This window comes from Semicossyphus pulcher, unplaced genomic scaffold, assembly GCF_022749685.1.
Source record: "Semicossyphus pulcher isolate SPU_LCO1_2020_fin unplaced genomic scaffold, fSemPul1.0.p SCAF_10, whole genome shotgun sequence".
In the NCBI taxonomy this organism is placed as follows: Eukaryota; Metazoa; Chordata; class Actinopteri; order Labriformes; family Labridae; genus Semicossyphus; species Semicossyphus pulcher.
Genome location: NW_027211604.1, coordinates 10,011,444 through 10,022,840, shown reverse-complemented (window position 1 = coordinate 10,022,840; position 11,397 = coordinate 10,011,444). Strand labels below are relative to the sequence as shown.

The following is an 11,397-nucleotide window of genomic DNA, read 5'->3' as shown; positions in this document are numbered from 1 at the left end:
AATGTATCCTCTCCTCTGTATCCTCTCTCTGCATCCTCTGTATCCTCTCCTCTGTATCCTCTCTATCTATCCTCTCCTCTGTATCCTCTCTCTGCATCCTCTCTATGTATCCTCTCCTCTGTATCCTCTCTCTGCATCCTCTCTATGTATCCTCTCCCCTGAATCCTCTCTCTGCATCATCTGAATCCTCTCTCTGTATCCTCTGTATCCTCTCTCTTTATGTATCCTCTCTCTGAATCCTCTCTCTGCATCCTCTCTTCTGTATACTCTCTCTGTATCCTCTGTATCCTTTGTATCCTCTCTCTGAATCCTCTATCTGCATCCTCTCCTCTGTATCCTCTGTATCCTTTGTATCCTCTCTCTGTATCCTCTGTATCCTCTCTCTGTATCCTCTGTATCCTCTGTATCCTCTCTCTGAATCCTCTCTCTGAATCCTCTCTCTGCATCCTCTCTCTGCATCCTCTCCTCTGTATCCTCTCTCTGTATCCTATCTCTGCATCCTCTGTATCCTCTCTTCACTGCTCATCCATTTTGTCAAGGTCTTTCCTGGACAGTTGCTGAAGCAGTCTCCCAGGACTCTGACAGAAGCCTTAGCAGGGCTCTCTAAGCACATGAACCACCACACACAATGCAAGCAGAGGACATCTGCCTTTTTATTGATCATATTAACAGTGCCTGTTTTTACGTTTTTACCTCCTGCCTTTGGCTATCCAAAGCAGAGACAGCAGGTGTAGCGTGGTGATCCCTGCCAAAAGTATTCATTAGAGATTCTGTGGCTGTGATCCTGCTGCTCCTCTGCTGGATGCTGCTGTTGAAACACTGCAGATGAAACACAGAGACATCCCTTACGCTGCCTCAATGACATACACTACACAATGAGTACTACATTACTATTCTAGAGTTACACCACCATATTGCACCGAGTATTGATTAAGTCACTTCCTTTTAAAGCAGTAGATTGTACACTTTCCAGTACTTATCCCTTATGGTTTCCTCACGGTGTATATGTTTTCTGGTATCTGTTTTCCCCTTTATAAATCTGTGGTCACTGAGTCTGACGCGGTGTGTGTTGAGGTGACTTGATTCTCCGTGGAATAACTGGGATGCCTGTTCAAGTGCAGAAGGGAAATGTGCTCTTAATTCACTGACCATGTGGGGCATGAAAGGCTTTTAGAGCTGACAGGCCCTGTCAGATGTGTACTTGATTTCAGCCTGTCAGACAAAGAGTGGCATAAAACTGTCACCTGTGAGTGGGCAGCCTTAGATACTGTAGGCTGCATGCATTTTGATGCACAAACAGCACATTTCATATTTAGATCTACATGTTTAGAAAAATTAAAGCATTAGTATCTGACATACCTGGAATTTATGCATTCACAAAGGTTTACTGACAATGCAACACATTTTCTGCACTATTCTTTTCTTAGTGTAGAAAAAAAAGCTTTTATTTTGAAATAGATGATCTTAAAGCATTTTGCTCTTGTTGACTGCTTGCAGAGCTGGAAGTTTGAGTTTGTCTACAAAGTGTTGCAGACTCCATGATCCAGAGAGGTAAGCAGTAACTGGTACCTTTGATCGAGGATCCTAACTCATCTTGATTACTCACTATTAACTGCAATGTTTGGAACAGTTCATCTACTTCATATGAAACTTTTTGTGTGAGATGAAGATTTTTTACAGCATGTCCCACTGACCCCAAAATAAGGAGTATAAACACTGCAGTGGTGTAGTATTATCTGCAGCCTGCATCCGGTCTCAGGCAGACCAGCACACCCTGACACGCTCGCTCTTATTGTAATAGTTTGATGCAGTAACTGTAAACTGTATGGCGTAGTCTGTACGTTGTTAGCATGTTTTATTTGTGTCTGCATGCAGATTTGAAGCTTCTTGTGTTCCTCTGCGTTTATTTCATGATGCATTTCTTTCAACAAGTGAGTTTTTCGATTAATAAATGTCTACTTCATGCAATATAGATGCACTATAGTTAAATATAAGTTATACTTTTTTGTGTTTTCTGTGCACAAACCACTGTTCTCAGAAATTCATGCACAATAGAAAAAGGCCTGCTGATCCAACTGGACCTACTACAGTTCATTCATAAATATTCAATCTCTAAAGAGCAACAGAGAAAATGTTTGATAAGAAACACAATGAGCACATCAGTGTTAAAGCCACCAGAACTGCAGAGGAGAAGCTGCTGCAGCAGAGGTACACGTAGGTCAGTACTGTTAACTTTCAATAAGCTTAAACCATTCACAAGGCCTGAAGTGAATGAGTGCTGTGGAGCATAATTAGGATTTAAGAGTCCTCTCAGACCTGGAGCTTTTCATGTCTGATCATATGTCCAGCACTCTTTCACTCACACCTTTCTTTACACACTAGATGTCACTAAAACAATGATTGGTGTATTTTTAATATCTGTGGTGGTGCTTTCAGGTTTTGTCCTGCAGAGGGAACTCTTCCTTTGCACCCAGATATGACAGCTCCCCAAAAAACAACTCTCTGGGTGAGCGCAGTGGAAGAAGTGATATGAAGCAAATTGAGCTCCAGTTCCCAAACTTTTTAATATTGGAACTCCGATACAAAAACTTCACTTGAGTCACTACTGAGGATACAATGAGCATGTAATCTCTAGTCAGAGCAGTAACTTTTTTACCTAATAACTGGGGGAAAAAAGGTGAATTATTTCCCCCCTAAACTTAAGCTGCTCCTGGATCCCTTCTTGGGAACCGTGCACTGAGGATTGGGTTTCTTTTACGGTCCATGTGTGCGCGTGTGTTTGAGTGAAGACGTACATAGCAATAACAGCATCTTCAGTGAAGTCAGCTCTGCGCTGCTGGTGCTGCTGATGCTGATGCTGCTCCGCATAGCAGTACACCGGCGCAGCTCCACCTCGGGACAGCGACATATTATCAGGTAAGACCGTCTGACTCATCTGCAGAGTATAAAAATAAGGCTCATGCATGAAAATGTGGACAAATCTAACATCATCAGTTCGTTTTTGCATGTGTCAGAAGCATGTCTGGGTGGCTGCCTGCCTCTTTAACCCGCAGTAAGGATAAGAAGAGAGCTCTGCAGATCACTGCAGCGCTAACACACTGCATGGGCGTAGTCCGTCTGCATTTGGGCAGCACATCCAGGCCTGCTAAAACTGCGCTAGTGGGTAATGTAGCCTAAAATATGGTGCAGTTGTTGGTTGCATGTTTACTTCTCCATAGACTAGAAGCATACTGTTTTCTGCATTAAACAGTGATTGTATTCTGGTTGAGCTGCATGCATAACTTTCTCACGATGTCCCATGTTGAACTCTGTCAGGTCTTAACGTGTGTGAAGGTTATTGACCTAATCGGAAACATGGAGCTGCAGCTGTTCGCCACGGCCTGTCTCCTGTTTGGGAGGATAATGATGACGCATCAAACAACTCACAGTATGTTTCATTTTTATGTATTTATATATACTCAGACTGGCATGTAACTACTGAAGAGCCATAGCTGTAATTGAAAGTTGTAGCACATTCTGGTTATAACAGTAGGCCTACACAGTATACTGTTGGGCATCGTTTTAAAGCTGAATTTAAACAACCTAACTGTGGGTGAAATCTACTAGTACTACTATAAAAGGTGTTGGCAATTTAGGATTGTCACTGGCAGAAAAAACATACTGCATCAAAGGTGTCATTGCCAAATTTCACCACAAGGATCAGTAAAGTTACATTTAGATGTCATCCAAATGTGATGGTTACATGAAGATACTGACTTTATCAACAGCGCCGAAAAAGATGTAGTTACTCTCAACCAAGTTATACTTTAACACTGAACTGAAGGGAGGGAAGGGAGCTGTAGATCATAAGCTCTGTATTACAGAGCCATCAGCACCTTTTCTTTACACACTAAATCTGGGGGCCCCTGAAGTGTTCAACATTAAATAAACATTATTAGTTTGGGTAGTTTATTGCTTATCAGCTAGCTATAGCTGGTTAATTCAGGGTTAGTTATTTTGGTTGGTTTGTCAGATAAAGACACAACTCTCTGAAGAGCAAATAGTATTTCTCTGTTGTCCATCAGCTAGCTAACAGGTGCTAGCAGAAATTGCTAACAATAGGCTTTCAGTTTGAATCTGACTAATGATCTAAGCTTGCAAGCTGGCCTTATTAGTTAGCTGACCAGGTAGAATAAGCATTGATAAGCTAAGGTTCAAAATATATAGAGGTTTAGTTACTGTGTTTTTTTTTTAACTGTAGCCTTTTAAAAGAACTAGCTGATGATGTTGTCTTTCTTAAAATGAGCTAACAGGCTACATATGGTAGCATTTGTTGTGTTCGCTAGCTTAAGGGCACTATAACACATGTATAATCAACATTGTTAGATAGTCATCTGCTTTTCCCTTTTATTCTCTGTGAGCTAAGGGGCAAATTAAACATTTACTTCTAGAGACAAAACTAATATTCATCATTTCATGACAGCCTCAACCAATAGCACAGTAGCAAGTTTGGTTAACCCCACTATGCTATGAAACACCGAAGTGACATTATAAAATATGCTATTGTGAAAGATGCACAAAGAAACCTTTGAACCAGGATATGTCCATACTAAAATGATAACAATATTGAAATAAAATGTAATCAGAGTTAATGTCTCACATCCTGTTTGCATCTCTTTCAGTGAACTCAGTGTCCACGTTTCTGTTCGCTCCTCGCGGGCCTCAGATGTTCCCGTGTCTAACGTACCTGGAGAGAAACGTTAGGGTGGACTGTGAGTTTCCAGAGACCTACCAGGTCCCAGGCCCCTATTGCGAGTATCGACAGGACAGCCGGCTGGTGGGCAGCACCTACCCCAACGCAGTCATCTATGTGTCCACTGAAGATCGACGGAGGAGCAACGTCAGCCTCGTCAGTCCCAACCTGTGCCGCCTCACCTGGGCCCCACTCGCTGATGAGAGGCCTTTCACCTACACCTGCAGGGTTTATCAGGGCAACACCTGGAAGGAGAACAGCATGGCCGTCCATCACAGTGAGTAGAGTTCACATGGGTCATTTGGGTCTTATGTCCTCCCAAAACAGGCTGAAACAATATCTAAACTCACACTATGCTCTGTTACAGGGATCCTTCCAATCTGCTCTGCAATCAGTGTAATGTTCAAATCAGCGCCTTGGTTTTTATCACTGGTGATGTCACTTCCTGTGGCAGTGGGTCTTCTGAGTCCGTGAACCGTCACTTGCACAGGGTAACAACTTAATGGACCTTTCTCTACAGGATTTGTGACTCACTCTAGTTTGATGGTTGGTTGTTGAGTCTGATGATTTCATTTCATTTCATTTATTTTTTTAGGCAGAGAGTAGAAGCAATGAAAACCCCCTCTAGATATATAAGACATAGATCAACCTCATTGATCATCGGACTGTTGTTTGAAAAGCAGGTATGAACTATTTAATGTAATAGACCTCATTGTCACCACTGTACCTTCAACACAACTGTTTAATGCCATCAAAAGAAAGAAATCATGATGTTATTAAATGAAAGATATTAAAATTAAATACAGATATCAGTATTATAATGGCTATAAAAAGGAGCAGTTTATAAAAAATCTATTGTCTTGATCAGGTCTCCCATGTAAATAAAATTCACTGGGACCTGTCTGTATAAACAATGAGTTTGTTTATGGCCAATTGAAGATTCATTTTGTTGTTTTGTATTTTTTAAAAAGAAAAAAAAATGCTTACTATAGATTTATATTGCATCTTATTGTTGTTCAGAACACAAATAGGTTTAAGTACACTGGCATTAAAGAATGATATCGTCCTTTACTAATAAAATAATTAAGAGCCCCTACATCGGATTTATTATAACAATGAAAATGTTGCAGCTTTTTGCATGCAAGTCATCCCCTTAATTTAATTTGGATTATATTAATCTTTCCATTTGCTCAACTATAGACATAATATATTACGCAGACAGATATATTCAGGTGGCTGACATGGTTATTTATTAAACACTGCTCAAACACTGCCTTTGCTGCTAGCAATGCTAATCTCCGTTACCTTAATACCTTGTAACTTCATCTGAGGAGTATCTGGTTATAGCAAATACAGTCTATTTTCTAGTCAATATCCGAGTTTTCTTCCCTTGGACAGCAATAAGACAAACACTTATCATGATTGGGATGATTTTTCCGTACTTGAAGACCTTTAGAAAAACACTCTCACCGTGTCTCACTCAGTGCTTGGTTGCTAACGGCCCCACAGCCTCAAAAGAAACATAGATTTATGTTTGCTAGTTTGCAAAGTTTGGACGTCGGAGGTTGTACCTCTGCAGCTGTGAAGTGAGAGGAATACTGCAGCTAAATGAGTAACATGTTCATGATGCAGTTCAGGTAAGAACTGATTGACAGACATAGCATATTATATATGATGAGAATTTTAATGTTTCGCACAGTAAATATTCACAGTAAAAATGCTGGTGCGTTTAAAATTGGCATTGCTCTCTTGGGATTGTACCGTGTACGCATGTGTAAATATACACAATAATGTATGAATTGAAAGAATATTACAGCTTTATGTGTTTTTTCAAAGCTACTTTGCACCTTGTAATCAGTATTTCATTGATGCTATGTTTTTTACTTTGATGTCACATTTTGTCACTAATCGTGTCCACAGTGCATTTCTCTTTTATGTTGCCATCATTTTGTGATGCTACACTGCTGCTACAGTATTATTTGCAAATAAGTACTTGTAAAAAAGATATCTTTATATTTTTTAAATAGACAAGTTGGTTTGTTTTGGTTCTTTAATTCTATCACCAAAGGTGTACTGAATGCTATAGCCAAACTATAGTAACAAATAAAGCTTATGCACAATTAAAGTTTCTTGTCTCTTCTCTGCAAAAGCTGCTGTGTTATTGCGTAAGACCATAATAATATATACAGAAAGCATATATTGTGTTAGAAGAATATAGTCTAAAAAGTATAGTTTAGTTATAAACTGTATGTGCAGCAACAAAAAAGAGTGGTTGCTACAGGAGAGAATCACCTACATTTACAAACCACAATTATCTTTTTGTTCCAAATGCTCCTCATATAACAAAATGGCAATCTCCTGCCCAATGCATGCTGGGATAAACATCCTCCCAAGGCCCAAAAAACATGTTTATTAGATTAGAAAATGCACTTAAAGATTGTCTTTGAAACCTAATGCAGGCCTTACACACACCTCTCTTTTGCACTAGATGGCATCAAAGGATTTAGGTTGTTTACATGTCACTTCTGTGGTGTTGCCTCCATTTGTCCTGCAGAGGGAACCCTTGTTTTACACCATTATTTGAAGACAAAATAAATGAATGATATTGAGGTTGTTTAATTGAGCCTGCATATGTATTAGGATCTGCCAGTATTTTGGATGTAGCAGGAAATAACTGATTTAACCAGAACAGAGCCATCACTCATATTATCAGTTAGATCAGTAAGCTGATAAAGAGCAATTTATTTTCTTGCATATTAAGACCTCTATTAAAGGTGTAGCATGCAAATCTAAAGAAAAAGAGGCAGAATGGCACATAATGTCCCAGAAATACTGTATATTCATGGTGATAAAATTGGTACTCCTGAGAGTGGGTTTATAAATGACACAGCGTGCATGGAAAGTTGAACACTAGAAGGACTCTGGATTAGCAGCTGTACTGACTAAATGCATCCATGCTGATGTAGCAGTGAGAGAATTTTGCTATGATAGCACATGTGTATCAACTGACAGTGTGACTTACATTGGTGGTTGGCTGTGCTGTAAATACTGTGTGTAACATCAGACACATTGTGGTTATTCAGTCATTTTGATTTGTCACATCAGTGTGCAGCTTAAAGAGTGTGAAATGACGTAAGTTCAGTAAAAGGGCACCAATGTATCAAATCTAGCTCTTTCAGACAGCATAACTTATATTGGAGAAATTCTTTAAACTGCATCTGAAGTCAAAAGCTAATAACACTAAGCGGTTTTTAATATTGCTGGCAACTATGGGCTTGTCACCCTGAGCCAAAATGCTGCCTGTGTCACAGGTAACACGAGTGCACCCACACCACAAACCTGATTTACTGTGTTTCGTGTCAGAGAATCATGTGAGGAGACGATAAGCTGCTGCTAGGCTAATCTCATCATGAATTAATCTTTATCCTGACCTCCCTCTGAGAGATACATTACAGGTCTCAGCCTGGGTGTGCATGTGCATATTGTGTTTTATATTAGCAAAGCTCCAGCAGCCTAAGCTACCTAATTTCCTGGCTTTGTGCCAGAGTCACGCAGATAAATTAGCACGGCCCCATCTAGCTTTGAAGCCCCTCAAGGCCATTTCCAACCCCCCCCCTGTTTGGGAAAAGCTATTGCCTAAGGTGTCTATCTTATTCATACAAGCCTGGTAGGAATAATCAGGGTAATCTCAATCAGTTTTAAGGTGCATTAAATAATCATTCATCTTCCACTTTGTGTAGACGTTAATCGAGGTTCTGTTGATTTTTCTATGAGCCAATTAGGAGCATCAACAAGCAGCGGGAGCACAGAAGGACAACTTTAAACCCCGTCTGTGTCATAAAGTAATGACTGCAGAACAAACAAATCTTTTATCCTGCTGCTGAATAATCTCTACATTGATTAAAAAAAAAAAAAAAACTGTTTGCAAATTGGGAAAGAATCATGAGAGATAAAGTCATAAGTTACTTGCAGAAAACTCCAAAGCTGTCATTTTATAAAATGCATGATGGCACACAAACAGCCGATGCAACATTTTTAATGCTATGATATGAATAATTAAGTTTACTAGAGAATAAATACTAAAGGAAAACATTGAAAAAAAGGAGGGCAGTCTGGAGTAACATGCTGTTGGTGCTGAGAGTTTATTGAAACGAATGAAACCACTCTCATGTTGCGATGCTAACATCAAGCTACAGACAGGATGCACTTAGCCAAGCTTAAAGAGGGAGACAGCTTGCCTGACTCTCTACCTAACCACACTTTTTAAGGTCACTAATGACTTCTTTGTATCTGGTTTAATAAACACACTAACAAAAATAAAACTAAATTGTGGTTTTTCAGTTGTGGTTGTGTTGTTGCTAGTTAGCGAAGGGACCTCTAGCTAGAGCCAAGCTAACTGTTTCAGTTTCCCTCTGCTTTCAGTCTTGCTAAGCTTGCAAAGCATGCTAGGCTCAGAAAATCAACGTCTAGCCTTCCTTTTATGTTTATTGGACTGATAGTGGTATCAATCTTCTCATCCTGATGAATTTAGACTGTATGAAGCATTTTATTGTTTCTTTGAAACTTTAGCCTTTTTACACTGCGGTTCTGCCACAGCGCTGTAACTAAACAGCGCCGTCATGCAGCTTTTGCCATTTAACATTGCACCAAGCAACGCCGGCGTAAAGCCGCCCCAGGGTGTGTTTTTAACATAGCACAATGTGCGCGAGCTGGAAACAAACAGCGCATGCTTTGCGTACACACACACGGCACTGATGCCGTTTCACCTCTGATACTACCTCTGATGCTCCATGCATTTTACATAGAAGACAAAACGTAACATAATCCGGCCTTGGACTGGCAGTGTAAAAGGTGCCTTTGACTGATATAAACTGACTAAATTAATCTTCCTCATGTTGTGTTGTCTTTTTTCCCATTTTCTGTACATATATGAGGCAGACTTTTAAAAACAATAAAGATCAATTACATTTTTTTCTTAAAACATTTTGCGAAATATTAATTCTGAACTTAGCCTACAGGAATTTTGCAAGAAAATGTAAAGGGAATTTCCCGTACTGTCAAACAATATTAGCGCTAACAGCCTCCAACACTTGATTCTTCAATGTCGCTGTAGTTAGGAAAGTAGGTCATGTATATTGTAGAACATGTCTTGTAACCAGTGAGGCTGACAAGACGTGTCCAAGTCAAACAAAAACGTGACATCAAGCTACCTCCCTTTAACCCCACTCAGCCACCCACCTAGCTGCTGCTAATGCACTTTATTGACTATTTAGGCAAGAGACATGAGTGACCCCGCTGCGCTGGAAACAACCACTTACAAGCACCTTTGTGATCTGCCTCCTGCTGTTAAATGCCCCTCATTGTGTGATTAATTGTGTGTGAAGCAGGCTGTGTGTGTTAAACTGGCTATTAGGTGAATGGGTTAAAGAAACAGAGTGATAAGATTACATTAAATTACATTATGCATAATTCCTTATGAGAGCAAGGCCTTTGAGATGTGATGCTGTGTATTGAAACTATGAATAATGAAGGTTTCAGTGTTTTAAACGATGATATTTTTGATTTATTTGGAGACACTAAACATTGATCTACGTATAAAGACTTGTGCTATAGCTGTATCGTGGCCTTATTTTAAACAGGGTGTTCACCTTTTATCACTGACGTCAAGATGGTCACGTTTGACAAAAAACCAAAGTGTGATTAAATGTGACTTTGTCTTTGATGTACTGCTTCCTGTCTTATTCATTTTGTAAGTTATTTAAATATGTCCTTTTCTTTTTAAAACCTTTAATGGCAGCATATAAATGGCTTCAGGTGGCAGTAGACTACATGGATGACTAATTTATCTTTTATTCAAATTTATGACCATAAAAATCAGTTTCCTGGAGGTAATGCTGCGACAGTGCTGGTGGTCATTGGTTACAGCCAGTTTAGCCACAAGACAGGGGTCTTGAAACCTGGAATTAGGTGTAATCAAATAAAACAGACACTATTTTTCCAGTTTTCATAACTATCCCATAATCCTGACTCAATAAGAGCTGCTTTCTTGTAAAATTATAAAGTTGTTATCTAAAGATTATGGCATTAAAGATAAAACAAAAAATAATAATTCAGCTGTTTTTGGCCTCAGTTTTGAAAGAGCCTCAAGCTGACGGTCTCCATACCTTTCGAAGACCATAACTGCAGCACGTCAGGTAACAACCCATTCAAGGCTGTTTTGTCAAAAGAGACTGAGTCTCAGTAGGACAGAATAAAAATGTGACTTGAGAGTGATCAAATAATTGCTGATGAACCACATCATTTCTAATCGAGGGCCTGTCCTGGGCCGACATCGTAGACACCAATTGTAGGCAGTGTGTTAGACCTACAGTGTGAAGCAGCCTTTGAGAGCTACTTTTGGCCTGATCTGAAATGTATTTTAAAAAGTAGGTTTGTCATTGGCGAGTTCATGGTGTTAAAATTATCTTCCTGAATGATACACTTATATTAGCCTGCAGCGAGATTGATGACTCATATTCGTCTCACACATTGGAGGAAATGTTTTGTACAGACTGTTAAAGGACATCAAACTGTAGATATGTTTAAGATACTTATTTGAAATGACTATAATTACTGTTGTTAAATGAGTGGACGTGAATTCAAACTTGTACTGACCTCTGCGACCT

General features: G+C 39.5%; 1 protein-coding gene across 1 annotated transcript; it reads left to right on the top strand.

Annotated features, from left to right (window-relative positions):
• Positions 1-2,856: 2,856 nt before the first annotated feature.
• On the top strand, positions 2,857-6,857 carry LOC138603740 (uncharacterized). The gene is made up of 4 exons (XM_069675641.1): positions 2,857-2,916; positions 3,316-3,427; positions 4,662-5,009; positions 5,100-6,857. Exons 2-4 carry the CDS (start codon positions 3,355-3,357, stop codon positions 5,204-5,206), a joined length of 528 nt encoding a protein of 175 aa, XP_069531742.1. The 5' UTR covers positions 2,857-2,916; positions 3,316-3,354; the 3' UTR covers positions 5,207-6,857.
• The last annotated feature ends 4,540 nt before the right edge of the window (positions 6,858-11,397 follow it).

Excerpts from the sequence above, each read along its gene's own strand:
- LOC138603740 (XM_069675641.1), top strand. The coding sequence starts at position 3,355 with ATGGAGCTGCAGCTGTTCGCCACGGCCTGTCTCCTGTTTGGGAGGATA. Across the intron at positions 3,428-4,661 it reads GACGCATCAAACAACTCACA|TGAACTCAGTGTCCACGTTT; the intron begins GTATGTTTCATT and ends CATCTCTTTCAG. Across the intron at positions 5,010-5,099 it reads CAGCATGGCCGTCCATCACA|GGATCCTTCCAATCTGCTCT; the intron begins GTGAGTAGAGTT and ends GCTCTGTTACAG.